Source organism: Protopterus annectens, chromosome 1.part2 (genome assembly GCF_019279795.1).
Source record: "Protopterus annectens isolate FY-2018-M chromosome 1.part2, PAN1.0, whole genome shotgun sequence".
Taxonomy (NCBI): domain Eukaryota; kingdom Metazoa; phylum Chordata; order Ceratodontiformes; family Protopteridae; genus Protopterus; species Protopterus annectens.
Genome location: NC_056727.1, coordinates 548,631,849 through 548,653,548, shown reverse-complemented (window position 1 = coordinate 548,653,548; position 21,700 = coordinate 548,631,849). Strand labels below are relative to the sequence as shown.

Sequence of the window (21,700 nt, the reverse complement as noted above, 5' to 3'; positions counted from 1 at the left end):
TGTGGCATCATTCTTGGTGAAGGAAGGATACTGCTCAGGGTTAGGGTCATACCTGCCTGGGCTACATAATCAGAGAGCTCCTCTATGTCTCTTTTCATGTAGTCCAGGGAGGTACGTCTCAGGTCGCTCACACCAGCATGGACAATGACTGTGTCATATTTGTACTTGCCATGGAGTGACCCGAGTGCTTGTGTTATGTGGCGGATTCTAGCGCCCGATAGGCAGCTTACTGTGACCCTCTCCTTGTTCAGCCTGGTGAGTGGGACGTCAGTGTGTCTGACTATGGAGTCACCTATGACAAGTATGTTTGGTGTTGTATTTGGCCTTAAGGGCTGTGACTGCTTTGCACACTGCTTTTGTGGTTTATGTGTTGCTTGTGGGGTGTCTTGAGGTAGCAGTTGTTTGGGTGTCTGCTTTGGAGGCCTCTGCTGTTTAGGTAAATTTTACTCAGAGCCTCCGAGTATGTCTTTGTGTGTTTATGTGTTTGATTCAGTGGAGTGGTAGCATTATGTGAGGCTGGTTTTGTGGTGTGTGTAGTTGCCTTCTCCTCCTGTCTGGTCTTGCCAGTCCTGAGTTGAGAGAGCTCAGCCTCCAGTTTGGCTAAATAGCTGCATCTCTCGCAAGTATTTGTGTTATGTGGGAGGAGGAGAGGGTTGTCTGTGTACATGAGGCAGTTATAACATTGCCTCAAGATTCCCAGATTCACCAGCTGGACCGAGAGGAGATTGACAACTGACCTTTGGACATGCTAGAATAATATTGGGAAATCCTTAATTGAAAACAAGGGCCAGTGGGGAGTGAGGGTGTAGTGCTTTTAATTTTTAGTGCTGACTTATATAATTGCTTTAGTGAGCAAGTGCCAGGTAACTTGAGTGCAATGTGTTACAAGTAACTAAATGCAAAAACGACAAACAGTAACTTTCTTTCAAGTGAAACAAGGAAATAAGTACAGTAAGCAATGCAGATATCACTAGTGATCCACAGAAGCGCTGAGAAGTTGCGTATTAGGTGGAATTAGCTTCCAGGAAATAACAAGCAAACAAACAACAAGCATATAAACAAAGCTAGATTCAGTAGGCCTGGATCTAGTCTATGCTAGAGCAAACAAGGTGAACCAATTTCAGTAAGATACAGTTCAAATATTCAGGCACTATAAACCTTTAACCAGAAAATTCCCAGCTCAGAAGGGCAGAGTCCAGCCTCTTCTCCCACAAGAGTGCAGACCACGAACCTTCTTAATGTAAAATAACTGGCCTGAAGCCCAAGTGCCTAAACCAGAACTAATACACTTGGACACTGGGCTCTCAATCAGCAGTTCCCAACTTAGAAGGATGAAAGCTACCTGTCCTGCCACCACAGTGCTTGCCACAAACCTTCCTAATGTAAAACAACTGTTCTGAAGCCCAAGTGCTTAATCCAAAAGACTTGAATGATAGCTACACTTTAATCAAGTTACAACCAAGCAGTAATAAATACCATTGAATACTTTAGAGAATGTCTGGATTAGTGCTCAAGTTACACAAACAAAGCTAGATCCAGCAGGCCCGAATCCAGTCTATGCCACAGCAAACAAGGCGCACCAACTTCAGTAAGGAACAGTTCAGATATGCATGCACTATAAGCCTTTAACCAGAAATTCCCAGCTCAGAAGGGCAGAGTCCAGCCTCTCCTCCCACAAGAGTGCAGACCACGAACCCTCTTAATGTAAAATAACTGGCTTGAAAGCCCAAGTGCTTAAACCAGAATTAATACACTTTTAGAATAACAGACACTGAGCCCTCAATCAGCAGTTCTCAACCTAGAAGGATGTAAGCTACCTGTTCTGCCACAACAGTGCAGACCACAAACCCTCTCAGTGCAAAACAACTAACTGGTCCGAAGCCCAAGTGTTTAAACCAAAAGGCTTAGAATGAGTTACACCAAGCAGTAATAAATACAATTGAGTATTTTAAGATGATGCAAAAGTAAAAAGAAGTAGGTAAAAACACAAGTACAGTAAAAGCAGATGAAATTTTTTTTTTTTTTTTTCTGAACAAGTGCTGAGATCAAAGAAACAGATTTGAGTGCTGAAACTAGAAAACTGGCTAGTTATAAGAAATAAACAAGCTAGAAGGCTTCCCTCAAACACAGAAGGGCTTGGGGGCTCAGAAGCCTACAAATAGTCTGTACCACTTAACAAGAAAGGCAGGAAATAAGCTTAATTTTTTTTTTTTTTCTATTTCCCAGATGCTCTCTTTGTACACAGTAGGAGTGCCTGAAATCAGAATATGATCTCACTGCACTCAGTTGAGTGAGCAAATGAGATGGGCCCAGAGGCAGGCTGAGGGGCGGGCAGTTTCAATGCCACTAAGATTAACACCAAAACAAAAACAGGGCGGTTGGGTGGGAATAACTGAAGAGCAGAATAACTTCAGATAAAAATTCCTTCAACACTCCTTCATACACAGTTTAAATCAATTTAAATACTGTATTTTTAAAAAAAGTGCAGAAAAAGGTACTTAAATTCTCTTATACGTCCAGTTGAATATAACCAAGTTTTTAGCTGGCCAAGCTGAAGTTTTAAAGCAGGAATTATTTCACATGCACCAGTTTAAATATGCAAGGACAGGAAGTCAAAGAATGTGGCTACCCCCACACCTGTAATTACTAGCAAATAACAAAATTCAGCCAACACTAGCTTTAGTTCAAGTTACTGAAGAGCAGAATAACTTCAGATAAAAATTCCTTCAACACTCCTTCATACACAGTTTAAATCAATTTAAATACTGTATTTTTAAAAAAAGTGCAGAAAAAGGTACTTAAATTCTCTTATACGTCCAGTTGAATATAACCAAGTTTTTAGCTGGCCAAGCTGAAGTTTTAAAGCAGGAATTATTTCACATGCACCAGTTTAAATATGCAAGGACAGGAAGTCAAAGAATGTGGCTACCCCCACACCTGTAATTACTAGCAAATAACAAAATTCAGCCAACACTAGCTTTAGTTCAAGTTACTGAAGAGCAGAATAACTTCAGATAAAAATTCCTTCAACACTCCTTCATACACAGTTTAAATCAATTTAAATACTGTATTTTTAAAAAAAGTGCAGAAAAAGGTACTTAAATTCTCTTATACGTCCAGTTGAATATAACCAAGTTTTTAGCTGGCCAAGCTGAAGTTTTAAAGCAGGAATTATTTCACATGCACCAGTTTAAATATGCAAGGACAGGAAGTCAAAGAATGTGGCTACCCCCACACCTGTAATTACTAGCAAATAACAAAATTCAGCCAACACTAGCTTTAGTTCAAGTTACTGAAGAGCAGAATAACTTCAGATAAAAATTCCTTCAACACTCCTTCATACACAGTTTAAATCAATTTAAATACTGTATTTTTAAAAAAAGTGCAGAAAAAGGTACTTAAATTCTCTTATACGTCCAGTTGAATATAACCAAGTTTTTAGCTGGCCAAGCTGAAGTTTTAAAGCAGGAATTATTTCACATGCACCAGTTTAAATATGCAAGGACAGGAAGTCAAAGAATGTGGCTACCCCCACACCTGTAATTACTAGCAAATAACAAAATTCAGCCAACACTAGCTTTAGTTCAAGTTACTGAAGAGCAGAATAACTTCAGATAAAAATTCCTTCAACACTCCTTCATACACAGTTTAAATCAATTTAAATACTGTATTTTTTAAAAAAAGTGCAGAAAAAGGTACTTAAATTCTCTTATACGTCCAGTTGAATATAACCAAGTTTTTAGCTGGCCAAGCTGAAGTTTTAAAGCAGGAATTATTTCACATGCACCAGTTTAAATATGCAAGGACAGGAAGTCAAAGAATGTGGCTACCCCCACACCTGTAATTACTAGCAAATAACAAAATTCAGCCAACACTAGCTTTAGTTCAAGTTACTGAAGAGCAGAATAACTTCAGATAAAAATTCCTTCAACACTCCTTCATACACAGTTTAAATCAATTTAAATACTGTATTTTTAAAAAAAGTGCAGAAAAAGGTACTTAAATTCTCTTATACGTCCAGTTGAATATAACCAAGTTTTTAGCTGGCCAAGCTGAAGTTTTAAAGCAGGAATTATTTCACATGCACCAGTTTAAATATGCAAGGACAGGAAGTCAAAGAATGTGGCTACCCCCACACCTGTAATTACTAGCAAATAACAAAATTCAGCCAACACTAGCTTTAGTTCAAGTTACTGAAGAGCAGAATAACTTCAGATAAAAATTCCTTCAACACTCCTTCATACACAGTTTAAATCAATTTAAATACTGTATTTTTAAAAAAAGTGCAGAAAAAGGTACTTAAATTCTCTTATACGTCCAGTTGAATATAACCAAGTTTTTAGCTGGCCAAGCTGAAGTTTTAAAGCAGGAATTATTTCACATGCACCAGTTTAAATATGCAAGGACAGGAAGTCAAAGAATGTGGCTACCCCCACACCTGTAATTACTAGCAAATAACAAAATTCAGCCAACACTAGCTTTAGTTCAAGTTACTGAAGAGCAGAATAACTTCAGATAAAAATTCCTTCAACACTCCTTCATACACAGTTTAAATCAATTTAAATACTGTATTTTTAAAAAAAGTGCAGAAAAAGGTACTTAAATTCTCTTATACGTCCAGTTGAATATAACCAAGTTTTTAGCTGGCCAAGCTGAAGTTTTAAAGCAGGAATTATTTCACATGCACCAGTTTAAATATGCAAGGACAGGAAGTCAAAGAATGTGGCTACCCCCACACCTGTAATTACTAGCAAATAACAAAATTCAGCCAACACTAGCTTTAGTTCAAGTTACTGAAGAGCAGAATAACTTCAGATAAAAATTCCTTCAACACTCCTTCATACACAGTTTAAATCAATTTAAATACTGTATTTTTAAAAAAAAGTGCAGAAAAAGGTACTTAAATTCTCTTATACGTCCAGTTGAATATAACCAAGTTTTTAGCTGGCCAAGCTGAAGTTTTAAAGCAGGAATTATTTCACATGCACCAGTTTAAATATGCAAGGACAGGAAGTCAAAGAATGTGGCTACCCCCACACCTGTAATTACTAGCAAATAACAAAATTCAGCCAACACTAGCTTTAGTTCAAGTTACTGAAGAGCAGAATAACTTCAGATAAAAATTCCTTCAACACTCCTTCATACACAGTTTAAATCAATTTAAATACTGTATTTTTAAAAAAAAGTGCAGAAAAAGGTACTTAAATTCTCTTATACGTCCAGTTGAATATAACCAAGTTTTTAGCTGGCCAAGCTGAAGTTTTAAAGCAGGAATTATTTCACATGCACCAGTTTAAATATGCAAGGACAGGAAGTCAAAGAATGTGGCTACCCCCACACCTGTAATTACTAGCAAATAACAAAATTCAGCCAACACTAGCTTTAGTTCAAGTTACTGAAGAGCAGAATAACTTCAGATAAAAATTCCTTCAACACTCCTTCATACACAGTTTAAATCAATTTAAATACTGTATTTTTTAAAAAAAAGTGCAGAAAAAGGTACTTAAATTCTCTTATACGTCCAGTTGAATATAACCAAGTTTTTAGCTGGCCAAGCTGAAGTTTTAAAGCAGGAATTATTTCACATGCACCAGTTTAAATATGCAAGGACAGGAAGTCAAAGAATGTGGCTACCCCCACACCTGTAATTACTAGCAAATAACAAAATTCAGCCAACACTAGCTTTAGTTCAAGTTACTGAAGAGCAGAATAACTTCAGATAAAAATTCCTTCAACACTCCTTCATACACAGTTTAAATCAATTTAAATACTGTATTTTTAAAAAAAGTGCAGAAAAAGGTACTTAAATTCTCTTATACGTCCAGTTGAATATAACCAAGTTTTTAGCTGGCCAAGCTGAAGTTTTAAAGCAGGAATTATTTCACATGCACCAGTTTAAATATGCAAGGACAGGAAGTCAAAGAATGTGGCTACCCCCACACCTGTAATTACTAGCAAATAACAAAATTCAGCCAACACTAGCTTTAGTTCAAGTTACTGAAGAGCAGAATAACTTCAGATAAAAATTCCTTCAACACTCCTTCATACACAGTTTAAATCAATTTAAATACTGTATTTTTAAAAAAAGTGCAGAAAAAGGTACTTAAATTCTCTTATACGTCCAGTTGAATATAACCAAGTTTTTAGCTGGCCAAGCTGAAGTTTTAAAGCAGGAATTATTTCACATGCACCAGTTTAAATATGCAAGGACAGGAAGTCAAAGAATGTGGCTACCCCCACACCTGTAATTACTAGCAAATAACAAAATTCAGCCAACACTAGCTTTAGTTCAAGTTACTGAAGAGCAGAATAACTTCAGATAAAAATTCCTTCAACACTCCTTCATACACAGTTTAAATCAATTTAAATACTGTATTTTTTAAAAAAAAGTGCAGAAAAAGGTACTTAAATTCTCTTATACGTCCAGTTGAATATAACCAAGTTTTTAGCTGGCCAAGCTGAAGTTTTAAAGCAGGAATTATTTCACATGCACCAGTTTAAATATGCAAGGACAGGAAGTCAAAGAATGTGGCTACCCCCACACCTGTAATTACTAGCAAATAACAAAATTCAGCCAACACTAGCTTTAGTTCAAGTTACTGAAGAGCAGAATAACTTCAGATAAAAATTCCTTCAACACTCCTTCATACACAGTTTAAATCAATTTAAATACTGTATTTTTAAAAAAAGTGCAGAAAAAGGTACTTAAATTCTCTTATACGTCCAGTTGAATATAACCAAGTTTTTAGCTGGCCAAGCTGAAGTTTTAAAGCAGGAATTATTTCACATGCACCAGTTTAAATATGCAAGGACAGGAAGTCAAAGAATGTGGCTACCCCACACCTGTAATTACTAGCAAATAACAAAATTCAGCCAACACTAGCTTTAGTTCAAGTTACTGAAGAGCAGAATAACTTCAGATAAAAATTCCTTCAACACTCCTTCATACACAGTTTAAATCAATTTAAATACTGTATTTTTAAAAAAAGTGCAGAAAAAGGTACTTAAATTCTCTTATACGTCCAGTTGAATATAACCAAGTTTTTAGCTGGCCAAGCTGAAGTTTTAAAGCAGGAATTATTTCACATGCACCAGTTTAAATATGCAAGGACAGGAAGTCAAAGAATGTGGCTACCCCCACACCTGTAATTACTAGCAAATAACAAAATTCAGCCAACACTAGCTTTAGTTCAAGTTACTGAAGAGCAGAATAACTTCAGATAAAAATTCCTTCAACACTCCTTCATACACAGTTTAAATCAATTTAAATACTGTATTTTTTTAAAAAAAGTGCAGAAAAAGGTACTTAAATTCTCTTATACGTCCAGTTGAATATAACCAAGTTTTTAGCTGGCCAAGCTGAAGTTTTAAAGCAGGAATTATTTCACATGCACCAGTTTAAATATGCAAGGACAGGAAGTCAAAGAATGTGGCTACCCCACACCTGTAATTACTAGCAAATAACAAAATTCAGCCAACACTAGCTTTAGTTCAAGTTACTGAAGAGCAGAATAACTTCAGATAAAAATTCCTTCAACACTCCTTCATACACAGTTTAAATCAATTTAAATACTGTATTTTTTAAAAAAAAAGTGCAGAAAAAGGTACTTAAATTCTCTTATACGTCCAGTTGAATATAACCAAGTTTTTAGCTGGCCAAGCTGAAGTTTTAAAGCAGGAATTATTTCACATGCACCAGTTTAAATATGCAAGGACAGGAAGTCAAAGAATGTGGCTACCCCCACACCTGTAATTACTAGCAAATAACAAAATTCAGCCAACACTAGCTTTAGTTCAAGTTACTGAAGAGCAGAATAACTTCAGATAAAAATTCCTTCAACACTCCTTCATACACAGTTTAAATCAATTTAAATACTGTATTTTTAAAAAAAGTGCAGAAAAAGGTACTTAAATTCTCTTATACGTCCAGTTGAATATAACCAAGTTTTTAGCTGGCCAAGCTGAAGTTTTAAAGCAGGAATTATTTCACATGCACCAGTTTAAATATGCAAGGACAGGAAGTCAAAGAATGTGGCTACCCCCACACCTGTAATTACTAGCAAATAACAAAATTCAGCCAACACTAGCTTTAGTTCAAGTTACTGAAGAGCAGAATAACTTCAGATAAAAATTCCTTCAACACTCCTTCATACACAGTTTAAATCAATTTAAATACTGTATTTTTAAAAAAAAGTGCAGAAAAAGGTACTTAAATTCTCTTATACGTCCAGTTGAATATAACCAAGTTTTTAGCTGGCCAAGCTGAAGTTTTAAAGCAGGAATTATTTCACATGCACCAGTTTAAATATGCAAGGACAGGAAGTCAAAGAATGTGGCTACCCCCACACCTGTAATTACTAGCAAATAACAAAATTCAGCCAACACTAGCTTTAGTTCAAGTTACTGAAGAGCAGAATAACTTCAGATAAAAATTCCTTCAACACTCCTTCATACACAGTTTAAATCAATTTAAATACTGTATTTTTAAAAAAAGTGCAGAAAAAGGTACTTAAATTCTCTTATACGTCCAGTTGAATATAACCAAGTTTTTAGCTGGCCAAGCTGAAGTTTTAAAGCAGGAATTATTTCACATGCACCAGTTTAAATATGCAAGGACAGGAAGTCAAAGAATGTGGCTACCCCACACCTGTAATTACTAGCAAATAACAAAATTCAGCCAACACTAGCTTTAGTTCAAGTTACTGAAGAGCAGAATAACTTCAGATAAAAATTCCTTCAACACTCCTTCATACACAGTTTAAATCAATTTAAATACTGTATTTTTAAAAAAAAGTGCAGAAAAAGGTACTTAAATTCTCTTATACGTCCAGTTGAATATAACCAAGTTTTTAGCTGGCCAAGCTGAAGTTTTAAAGCAGGAATTATTTCACATGCACCAGTTTAAATATGCAAGGACAGGAAGTCAAAGAATGTGGCTACCCCCACACCTGTAATTACTAGCAAATAACAAAATTCAGCCAACACTAGCTTTAGTTCAAGTTACTGAAGAGCAGAATAACTTCAGATAAAAATTCCTTCAACACTCCTTCATACACAGTTTAAATCAATTTAAATACTGTATTTTTAAAAAAAAGTGCAGAAAAAGGTACTTAAATTCTCTTATACGTCCAGTTGAATATAACCAAGTTTTTAGCTGGCCAAGCTGAAGTTTTAAAGCAGGAATTATTTCACATGCACCAGTTTAAATATGCAAGGACAGGAAGTCAAAGAATGTGGCTACCCCCACACCTGTAATTACTAGCAAATAACAAAATTCAGCCAACACTAGCTTTAGTTCAAGTTACTGAAGAGCAGAATAACTTCAGATAAAAATTCCTTCAACACTCCTTCATACACAGTTTAAATCAATTTAAATACTGTATTTTTAAAAAAAGTGCAGAAAAAGGTACTTAAATTCTCTTATACGTCCAGTTGAATATAACCAAGTTTTTAGCTGGCCAAGCTGAAGTTTTAAAGCAGGAATTATTTCACATGCACCAGTTTAAATATGCAAGGACAGGAAGTCAAAGAATGTGGCTACCCCCACACCTGTAATTACTAGCAAATAACAAAATTCAGCCAACACTAGCTTTAGTTCAAGTTACTGAAGAGCAGAATAACTTCAGATAAAAATTCCTTCAACACTCCTTCATACACAGTTTAAATCAATTTAAATACTGTATTTTTAAAAAAAGTGCAGAAAAAGGTACTTAAATTCTCTTATACGTCCAGTTGAATATAACCAAGTTTTTAGCTGGCCAAGCTGAAGTTTTAAAGCAGGAATTATTTCACATGCACCAGTTTAAATATGCAAGGACAGGAAGTCAAAGAATGTGGCTACCCCCACACCTGTAATTACTAGCAAATAACAAAATTCAGCCAACACTAGCTTTAGTTCAAGTTACTGAAGAGCAGAATAACTTCAGATAAAAATTCCTTCAACACTCCTTCATACACAGTTTAAATCAATTTAAATACTGTATTTTTAAAAAAAAGTGCAGAAAAAGGTACTTAAATTCTCTTATACGTCCAGTTGAATATAACCAAGTTTTTAGCTGGCCAAGCTGAAGTTTTAAAGCAGGAATTATTTCACATGCACCAGTTTAAATATGCAAGGACAGGAAGTCAAAGAATGTGGCTACCCCCACACCTGTAATTACTAGCAAATAACAAAATTCAGCCAACACTAGCTTTAGTTCAAGTTACTGAAGAGCAGAATAACTTCAGATAAAAATTCCTTCAACACTCCTTCATACACAGTTTAAATCAATTTAAATACTGTATTTTTAAAAAAAAGTGCAGAAAAAGGTACTTAAATTCTCTTATACGTCCAGTTGAATATAACCAAGTTTTTAGCTGGCCAAGCTGAAGTTTTAAAGCAGGAATTATTTCACATGCACCAGTTTAAATATGCAAGGACAGGAAGTCAAAGAATGTGGCTACCCCCACACCTGTAATTACTAGCAAATAACAAAATTCAGCCAACACTAGCTTTAGTTCAAGTTACTGAAGAGCAGAATAACTTCAGATAAAAATTCCTTCAACACTCCTTCATACACAGTTTAAATCAATTTAAATACTGTATTTTTAAAAAAAAGTGCAGAAAAAGGTACTTAAATTCTCTTATACGTCCAGTTGAATATAACCAAGTTTTTAGCTGGCCAAGCTGAAGTTTTAAAGCAGGAATTATTTCACATGCACCAGTTTAAATATGCAAGGACAGGAAGTCAAAGAATGTGGCTACCCCACACCTGTAATTACTAGCAAATAACAAAATTCAGCCAACACTAGCTTTAGTTCAAGTTACTGAAGAGCAGAATAACTTCAGATAAAAATTCCTTCAACACTCCTTCATACACAGTTTAAATCAATTTAAATACTGTATTTTTAAAAAAAAGTGCAGAAAAAGGTACTTAAATTCTCTTATACGTCCAGTTGAATATAACCAAGTTTTTAGCTGGCCAAGCTGAAGTTTTAAAGCAGGAATTATTTCACATGCACCAGTTTAAATATGCAAGGACAGGAAGTCAAAGAATGTGGCTACCCCACACCTGTAATTACTAGCAAATAACAAAATTCAGCCAACACTAGCTTTAGTTCAAGTTACTGAAGAGCAGAATAACTTCAGATAAAAATTCCTTCAACACTCCTTCATACACAGTTTAAATCAATTTAAATACTGTATTTTTTAAAAAAGTGCAGAAAAAGGTACTTAAATTCTCTTATACGTCCAGTTGAATATAACCAAGTTTTAGCTGGCCAAGCTGAAGTTTTAAAGCAGGAATTATTTCACATGCACCAGTTTAAATATGCAAGGACAGGAAGTCAAAGAATGTGGCTACCCCACACCTGTAATTACTAGCAAATAACAAAATTCAGCCAACACTAGCTTTAGTTCAAGTTACTGAAGAGCAGAATAACTTCAGATAAAAATTCCTTCAACACTCCTTCATACACAGTTTAAATCAATTTAAATACTGTATTTTTTAAAAAAAAGTGCAGAAAAAGGTACTTAAATTCTCTTATACGTCCAGTTGAATATAACCAAGTTTTTAGCTGGCCAAGCTGAAGTTTTAAAGCAGGAATTATTTCACATGCACCAGTTTAAATATGCAAGGACAGGAAGTCAAAGAATGTGGCTACCCCCACACCTGTAATTACTAGCCTATGGGCTAGGCTTGTAAATGCCCTCGGGCAGATAGCCTAGTATGAACCTATGAACCTATAACAAAATTCAGCCAACACTAGCTTTAGTTCAAGTTACTGAAGAGCAGAATAACTTCAGATAAAAATTCCTTCAACACTCCTTCATACACAGTTTAAATCAATTTAAATACTGTATTTTTTAAAAAAAAGTGCAGAAAAAGGTACTTAAATTCTCTTATACGTCCAGTTGAATATAACCAAGTTTTTAGCTGGCCAAGCTGAAGTTTTAGTGCAGTCATTACATTTGGGTAATCTGCTGGCAGGTTGCCCTCAGTCGGCCTGATTAACAAAGTCTTGGTTCCTGCGACAGTTGCTGTCCCTTCTTTCATGATGTCAGGTCGTCAGGGGTATAAAACATGCAGCCGACATCATTACCTCCATTTTTCTTGTCCCAGATGTCAGGTGCCCCCCGAATGGGGAGAAAAATATAATGTTAAATTACAGCAATATACCTTCAAGCAAAAGCAAATACACCAAAAAGGCTTTTAAGCATAGGAACAGAAAGTAGAGGTATAGTCAGAGAAAAAACAGGGGGCTGGAGGGAGGGTAACCAGGACTACAACAGTGAATATACTCCAACATCTGCATTTATGGTAAGTATACACAACTGTACTATGTTCTTTGTGTTTCACTGTTGCAGTCATTACATTTGGGTAGATTCCCAAAGCTATGGTTGGGAGGCTGGAGCTAAATAGCATTAGGGGTGGTTATGAGACCCAGCAGAACTGCAGTGGCAAAGCCTTCCCTGGATTTAGAGTAGAGTGGCAGATGATAGTGCTTTGTAAAGGTGTGCACTGAACTCCAAGTAGCTGCCTCTAAAATGTCCTTGGTTGGTACTCCTCTGAGAAAGGCTGCTAAAGTGGTTGCAGCTCTGGTGGAATGTGGCCTAATGCCCTTAGGCACTGGCTTTCCGTGGTATAAGTAGCAGAAATGAATGCAGTGGCCTATCCATTTTGAAATAGTCTGCTTTGAGATAGTCTTTCCTTGTGATCCTGCAGCATATGTCACTAGTAATTGCTCTGTTTTTCTGAAAACTTTGGTTCTGTCCAAGTAGAATCTAAGCTGTCTGTGTACATCCAAAGAATGCAGAATTCTAATAGTCTTTCCTTGTGATCCTGCAGCATATGTCACTAGTAATTGCTCTGTTTTTCTGAAAACTTTGGTTCTGTCCAAGTAGAATCTAAGCTGTCTGTGTACATCCAAAGAATGCAGAATTCTTTCCCCCTTGTTCTGTGGATTGGATAAAAAGTTGGCAGATGAATGGTTTGGTTGAGAGCCACACTGGACACCACTTTAGGCATAAATGTTGGGTTTGTCCTCAGGGAGACCCTGTCCAGATAAAAAATGATAAAAGATTCCACAGCCATGAGTGCCTATAGCTCTGAAACTCGTCTTGCAGAAGTTATTGCTAGGAGCAGAGCTGTTTTCCAGGATAAAAACTTTAAATCAGCAGTAGCAGCTGGTTCAAAAGGAGGCAGGGTGGGTTTTTCCAAGACATCGTTGAGGTCCCATGCAGGCATTGGTGATCATCTTGGAGGCCTTCGATTTTTGGCTCCTCTGAGGTACTGTTTTAATAATGGATGAGAAACGATTGGTGGCTCTGCATTTTAATGAGCCAAAATGGCAGAGGCATGAACTTTAATAGATGAGAAAGATAGGCCTTTGTCCAGCATCTCAGTAAAGTATTGTAAAATCTGAGGAATATTTGGCACAGCTGTATCTGTTCCTTGTGCCTGGTTCCAAGCACAGAATCTCTTCCATTTACCAGCATAACATTTTCTAGTACTAGGCCTTCTGGCTTCCAAAATGACATCCATCACAGCTTTGCTGAGAGGTGTGTTTTGTATGACTACATTATCCGCCATGCTGCCAGGTTTAAAGTCCTGAGCTGGCTGTGTGGGATCTGATTGTTTTGCTGGGACAGCAGATGCGGTACTTGTGGTAGGGTCCAAGCTGGGCATTGAGATAAACTCCTTAATATTGGGTACCAATGCTGGCGGGGCCAGTCTGGTGCAATCAGTATCATCTTTGGCTTCTCCTGTCTGACCTTTAGGAGTACCTTGGGGAGGAGAGGCAGAGGGGGAAAGGTATACACTGATAGGTTTTTCCAGTTGAAGGATAGGGCGTCCACTTTCCATGCTTGTCTGTGATAAATCCTTGTGCAGTATCTCTGTAGCTGGTAGTTGTGAGGGGAGGCACATAGATCTATGTCCGGGCATCCCCATTTCCTTGTTATCATGCTGAAGACTTGTGGATCCAGCTGCCACTCGTGGGGATCCATGAGGTTTCTGCTTAGTTCGTCTGCCAGAGTATTTTTCCTTCCTGGCAGGAATTGTGCCTGCAGATGTATTTGGTAAGTCAATGCTGTGTCCCACAACGTCATGACTAGTCTGCAAAGGGGGTAAGAATGTGTGCCCCCCTGCTTGTTTATATACCACATGACCGTGGTGTTGTCTGTCCTTATCAGTAGTTGTCCTGGATGAAGTAGGTCCTTGAAGGCTGTCAGGGCATTTTGAACAGCTAGCATCTCTTTTTGATTGATATGTAGATGCATTTGGTTTGAGGTCCATGTTCCCTGAATGCATTTTCCTGCCATGTGGGCCCCCCAGGCATAATCAGATGCATCCGTTGTTAGTGTCTGCCTGGCCGGGGGCAATGTGAACGGCTGTCCCTTGTTTTGGTGGCAAGCCTTTGCCCACCATCGAAACGCCTGTTGCAGGCAGGGAATGAGAGCAATTATAGTTTCCAAGCTGTGGCAACGTTGAGTCCAAACACTTTTTAGGTACCACTGAAGTTTCCTCATATGCAGTCTTGCATATGGAATTAGTAGGATGCAGGGTGCCATGAAACCCAAAGCCTGCAGAATTTTTCTTGCAGATAACTGGGCCTTTGTTGCTAACATTTTAAAGTAAGTAGTCAACTGTCTTTGTTTGTCTGGAGTGAGATAAGCCATCTGGGGCAGTTGTATTTAAGCTTGCACACAGGAATATTATCTCTTTAGAGAGTACTAGTTTTGATGTCTTTTAGTTGACTGTGTACCCTAGGCAGTCAGAAGTTTTTTCACAAATGCTAGATGCTACAGAAGAATGTCCTTGTTCTCTGCTTGAATCAGACAGTCATCCAAGTAAGGATATATTTGTATTCCTCTTTGTCTGCAGAATGCAATTACTGGTGCCAGGCACTTTGTAAAGACCCTGGGCGCAGTAGCTAAGCCAAAGGGCAGTGCAGAAAATTGGTAATGCATTGAGCCAGCCTTGAATCTGAGGTATCTTCTGCATATTTGTCTGATTGGGACATGCAGGTATGCCTCTCTTAGGTCTAAAGTTACAAGCCAAGCGTTCTTGTCCAGCATGGACAGTAGTTGCTGCAAAGTCAACATTTGAATTTTGGTATATCCAGGAATGTATTCAGAATAGATAGGTCCAGTATTGGCCCCCAGGCCTTGTCCTTTCTGGGTACCAAGAACAGTCTTGAGTAAAATCCTTGCCCCCGCTCTTGCTCTGGCACTTGTTGAATGGCCCTTATGTCCATGAGGGATGAGACTTGTTTTTGTGCCTCTGCCCATTTATTTTTTGGCAGATCTGACCAGCCGTTTGTCTTTGGCAGGGTATGGAAATGGAACTTGCAGCCTTGTGACATGATATTTAGAACCCACTTGTCCTGGGTTATAATGTGCCAATTTTGAGAAAAAAAGTGCTATTTTTCCCCCTAAGGGTGCTGCCAGGAAATAAGTGCTTGGTGCAGGCAGGGGGAAGTCATTGGTACTGTTTCCTGTAAAGTTGTGATTTGTCTTCTTCACTTTTGGAGGCAGAAGCACCCCATTGCTTTGACCTGTATGAACCTTGAGCCTGGGTTCTGCCTCTAGGGCATCTGGGTCTACCCCTTTGAGGTCTGTCTGACACTGGAAAGGACCAATTCATTGTTGGCCAGTGTTTACTAAACCTAGGTGGCTGTACTTGTAAGAAATCTTTGACCGTTTACATGGATTTAGCCTTGTCCTCCATTTTCTTTAACACCTCTTCTGCCTTAACACCAAACAAAGAATCAAGCTGTAAAGGTGCATCTAATAATTTAACTTTAACATGATCAGGCAGATTTTGCTCCTTTAACCAAGCATGTCTTCTAATTACAGAACCAGTAACTGCGGCCCTGCAGGAGGCCTCTAAAGAATCAAAACCACATTGCAAAGTATGCTTTCCAACTTGTTCAACTGCATGCAATATATCCTGCATTTCCTTGTTTTCTGCACATTCAGTATTTAACATTTTCTGTTTAAGCAATGCTATGACATGTTGCTGATATTTGAGCATGTGAAACTGACAGTTTAAGGCCCTTATAGCCAAGGTAGCAGATGTGTAAACCTTTTTTCCCCATCTATCCAGTGCCCTAGAATCCCTATCAGAAGGGGTAGGGTTTTTTGCAGCTGAAGCCTTAACACCCTTGGGACCCTGAGAAATAGTTTCCGGGTCTGCAGCAGGGTTTTTAAAAAGGAATTTATGTGAGTCAGGAACCCTGTAATATCTGTCAGGCTTAACAAGAGCTGGAGACAAGGAGTCAGGGGTAAGGCTTGACTCCGAAAACACATCATCTACAATGTCTAACACAGGAGGGATGGCTAGTGGCTTGTGCTGAGGTAGTAACAGGAAATTCCTGAGCCTCTTTTTAGACTCTGAAAAATCTTGGCTCTCCCAGTGGAAATGCTCCCTCGTGATATGTAAGGTTTCCCCAAAGAATAATCCTCAGGAGGAGAAGCTGAAGGTATGGATTCTTCAGCATCAGAATCTTCATAGGGGGGAAAAGATTATTCCTGATCAGAAGAGGAATCAGAAGAAATGGAAACCTGATCTGAAGATTCATAGTCAGTCTCTTGCCTAGGCCTTTTATCAGGAGGGGGATGGGAACCCCTGATCAAGGTAATCAAGTCTTCAGCCATTTTGAGCATTTGTTTTTTGGGTATGGAGGCCTGTCCACGTGGCTCTTGAGGTTGCTTCTTTGTCTTTGAAGGTGCTTTAGTCTTTGCCTTTGAAGTTGGTTTAATGTATAGGTGTTTGGGTCTGAATACACCCTCAGAAGCCGGTGCCTGCTCAGCGGCTCCGGACCCATCTGAAGGATTAGCGTCAGAGGCTCCAATACTTGAGTTTCCAGAGGCATGGCTGACTCCATGTGGGAGTTGGTAGCGGCCTGCGACTCTAAAGTAGCGGTTGTCAGGGGCTGCGAAAGCACCTCACTGAGAACCAGCGAACCGGCGACTGGCTTAGGAGAAGCTTCGTCGTCGGTTTTGGGCCTTGGCTGTCTTTCTTTTTCTTTGCGTTTTTTTTGTGAACTCCGGTAGTCAGATGGCTTTCCAACAACATTTCTGGATAATTAAATCTGCGTCCAAAGTAGTTTAAAGCATAATCATACCGATGCTTAATAGTGCGTTGGTTAAATCTAGCACAAAATCGACAACCCAGAAAATTATGATCAGGGCCTAGGCAAGCAATGCAGTAAGAATGAAAGTCCTTATGAGGTATTTGCTTCCCACAAGAAATACAATTATTAACTTTTTCTGACATCAGTTCTGGAGCAAGAAAAAAGTTTCCCCAATGGGGTACTTAGCTTTATAGAAGACTTCGGATTGAAATTCTAACTCAAAAATCTCAGGAGTCGGCCGACCGGCACTTGCGAACTGCTTCAGGCACCGCGCGGCAAGAAAGACTGAATAAAATGGCGTTGGTTGCTTCTTTTATACCCCTGACGACCTGACATCAGGGAAGGGGCGACAGCCGACGCAGGACCCAAGACTTTGGAATTCAGGCCGACTGAGGGCAACCTGCCAGCAGGATTACCCAAATGTAATGACTGCAACAGTGAAACACGAAGAGCATCAGTTAAAACAAAATCATAACAAATGTGTGACTTCATGGTGATCTTCTAAACAGTAAGCAGTCAAAATGTTTACAGACTATGATGAAAAAAAAATTCAGAAAACATATACCTGTTCCATTGTTGTTTCATGCAGCTCATTTAAATTCAACGTGTAGATGCCTTCTTCCGCACCAAATATTACATACTGATCTAAAACCAAGGAACAAAACAATGTTAGCTACTGTGATAAAGTTCTAAATTCTCCCATAGCATTACAGTTAGCTTTTTAAGATGTCACTAATGTTAGCAATCTGGGCATAACTACAGATACTGAACTACTTCTGTCTTACACAATATAAAATCCTGCTCCTATGTCAAATTCAAGAAAGCTACCAAGTCTGTTACATTTAATTCAGTTCTGCTTCTTATTTTCTCTCCCAAGACTGTTAAAATTAATGTGTTTTTAGGTAAAAGCACTGACAGACAAAGTAATCCTTTATAAGGTGCACACATCAAAGAAAACTACAGATTAAACTGATGCTTTCATTGTGGAAGTACTGATAGTTACAAAAAAATCATACTTAGTAAGAGACTTTTCTGATCTGCGCTGCTATACATGTATTGGTTATAATCTTTCCAATGCTACTAAAACTGGATTCTTGTAGACTACTTGTGTTATCCCTGCACAACACAAAAAACTTTCTTCATTATAGTTCAGTAGTTAATGTCTATCCGGAAGAGAGTCTCCACCATTTAAAGTACGAAAAGAACCGAATTGCTTACTTCTGGTTCACAAATGACAAGATCAGGAAGTGAGGCAACACAAGTATCCAGGACATGCCTCATAAAATAAATGGTTTAGAGTTGCACTACATTACTTATCAGTAAGAAAACATGCTTATCTGAGGCATATCCTGGAGCATTCTGAAAATGTTTCCAAGTAGTAAAAACAGCCACTAGCTTTTTAAGGCTTTATTTACAGACTATATATCAATGTGCCTGTAATAACTAGTTGTAAAGCAACAAGTTCAGTAAAGGTTAAATCAGTAGCATTACTCTTATAATGTGAATACATCTGATCATTAGGGCATGTTACTAGCATGCTGTGAATCAGCTTGGTATGTTCTCCCAGTTATACCTTGTATACTATGTGGCAGTGACTGAGGATCCACCACTGCCTGCAACCTTATTTGTCCCCTGTTGGAGCAAAGGTTAAAGGGCTTGGTAGACAACTGAGACAATCACACTATAGGACCTTTCTTAACTATGTCCTGCCTGTTCTACATAGTTACCAACTCCCCTGGCAGTTAACATGATGGAAGAGTCAGTGCAGAAAGCATGCATACAGTCTTCTATCAATGCTCCACCATTACTCTTGTCTTCCTACCATAAGACTCCTAAACTCTATTTGATTCTTTCTTGGTCAATCTTCTGGTGGCTCATGGGCAGCTTACCAAATCCAGGTTACCAGCACAGCAGACAATTTTCCCTCCATGCTTTTGAGACAGCCTTCACTGTGGAGCTTCTGCTTTATGGCCAGTGCAGTAGCTTCATCTTAAGCATACTTTTGTTTTTTGCACAGGATTCATATTTTCAAAGGTGTCAACTGCAGCACAGCACAGCACATAATTCTTTCAGAAGTTTTGCTGTGGCTGCCTGTGTCAGACATTATGATTACACATATATATTTTCTTTTTAAGAGAAATGGCGAAGTACTGTCAAAGCAAAGCAACTGAAAATCATGCATAAAGGATTTTTAACCTTCTTTTTGTTGTACTTAAGCTCTTATTATGCAAGGTGAGCTTTTTGATTCTAAAATATGCACTTTTAACTTATTTTTTCAGTGGAACTGCATAGAAAAAATAACCTGCATTTCTATTAAGATCAGCAGAGAGATCATTAAAAAGACTCCAGTGTCACCTGAGCTAGAAAACAGTAATACAAAGTAGCCAATAATGCATAAACAAATGACTGCATCTGAGTGTAAAATCTGAAAACAATAGGGTGACAGGATAAGGACTGTTTAGAACATATGCATCTACTGATCATTACTAACTTAGAATGTTAGGTGTCCACAGCATTACAGATATTATCACTGTATTCAGCTCTTTAATTTTCTGCTTATTTGGCATTCTTCTGCCACAAATTATACCTGACACTGTGCCAGCCTGCTTCTTTGATTTTAGCTTTAACCTGCTCATTTAGACTTCCCTTTTCTTCAACCACCCCTTCCAAATACCTAAAGCTGTTCCACTTTTTCCTTTCTATCTCAGTTTCTTCTGATTTCTCCCATTTGCTGCTAAGATAACTGTCTTGTCTGTATTCAATTTCATCCCATGTGCCTTAATTTGCCGAAGTTCTTGATCAGAGTCTATATGTAGTTACATCATCGGCACACAGCAGAGTTATTTTTTTAATAACTTCATTAAATTATTACTTAAGACACATGCAAACATATATTAACAGAAAAAAAACATTAACTTTTTTCCATTTACATACATTACACATCACACACCTTTTATTTGTAACTATCATCAATTCAACATTACATAAAAATGTTGAATTCCTGCCTTATTTTAAACCTCATTCCTACTCCTCCTCCTGAGCATTATTCTGAATGTGCTGTTCCCACAATTTCCATTTCTATGTAATTTGTTCCTTTCAGACCTCCCAACCGTTCCGAATTACTCGGTTTTTACCGAGTTTTGGGGTCCAAATGAAGGGGTGCCACGATTCCCGAGTGGCACCCCTTCATTTCCGATTTTTCTTTACATTTTTGAAATTTTCGCGCTGTCGGAGCTGACGTCATCACGTGCGCAATGATGTCAGCTCCGCCAGGCTACCAGCCAGTCGGAATTGAGCTCAAGGAGCTCACATCATCATTTCCGGCTAGCTGAAAGGGCGGGAATTCAAGCAGTTAGAGAGCTGGGATTTATGGTGGCAAGGAACATTTCCGTCTCGCTGAGCAGTTAGAGCCAGGATTAATGGGCCGACGACGAACAGAAGAAGAGTAGTTCACCAGGAGTAATGGCAGCAAAGTTCGCCGGCCGGGACACAGAACACAGAAGCTCCTGTTTGGCATCCTTAGGACAACCATCACTGCACATGTGGTTTCCTGAGTCAGTTCATAGAAAATGTAAGTGAAAATGTGTTCGTTTTAAAATAGCGATCTCTATAATATAATGGAGGATCTCCTGAAAGTGATATATTTGCTACATTCTAAAATACCTATAAAAATGCAGTTTTATCTCTTAAGAGTGACGCTGATGCTGACATGCTTACTGACAGTGCTGAATACAATATGATCTAGTTCTTGGGACCATTTGAAGGAGCATTTACTTCTAACCACATAAAGCAGCTGTAAGTTCCAATTTAAACTCGAGTGGCAGTAAAATGCCACAACAGGGAAAACTGAAGAGGGGAAGAAAATAAAAACTCAGTCTGCTCTCCTGCTGAAACAGAATGGTCCGAAGAATAATTGATACCGATATCAATATTTCTTTTACAGAGTGTTGCTGCTGTGGTTAAAAACATATGTTACATAATGGTAAACCTTTGATCACTACAGACACACTAATTAAATGAATACGATAAATGATATTAGAGAATTCATCGGGCAGCTAATTTAAAAAAATATATATTTTCCTAAGACTGAACAATACATGGATAGCAATTGGAATTTTATTTATCTATGTTCAAACTTTGAATTTAGGTCTTTTTTTCCCACATTTAGAGTCCATATTATTATGTTGCTTTGGGTGTTTTGAAGCATATGTATAACAGTCAGCAGAGGCTGTTCCATCCTGAGGATCATAACATAACATTTCATGAAATAAGCACTTAGAGTGACATCTGTGATAATACATTATTAGTATTTATTCATCTGACAGGGTGGCATTTGTAATTTAGGATTATCTTGTCTTTCATAAAGAGGTTCTAAAACAACTAAATAATATATCAGCAATTATGTCCCTTTGTTGAATGATGATATACACACATCTAAGTAAGGTCTGATGTATTTTTGGAATGGGCCCAAGTTGCCAGCTTATATCAGAAAAGGAACACTGACAGCTTTCTGTGATCTGCCCAGAGACGGCTTATTTCTTGCACTGCCTAAAGTAAATAATACCTCACAATATCCCACTCC

The 21,700-nt window shown here is 38.0% G+C and overlaps 1 protein-coding gene across 5 annotated transcripts in view; it reads right to left on the bottom strand.

Annotated features, from left to right (window-relative positions):
- MAP4K3 (mitogen-activated protein kinase kinase kinase kinase 3) overlaps nt 1–21,700 on the bottom strand; it is a 2,472,041-nt gene that overhangs the window by 410,504 nt on the left and 2,039,837 nt on the right. For all 5 annotated transcript variants that reach the window (XM_044057581.1, XM_044057598.1, XM_044057607.1 and 2 more), the window contains one exon: nt 17,684–17,763. In XM_044057581.1, the coding sequence (XP_043913516.1) occupies nt 17,684–17,763 (80 nt within the window). The remainder of the gene's footprint in view (nt 1–17,683; nt 17,764–21,700) is intronic.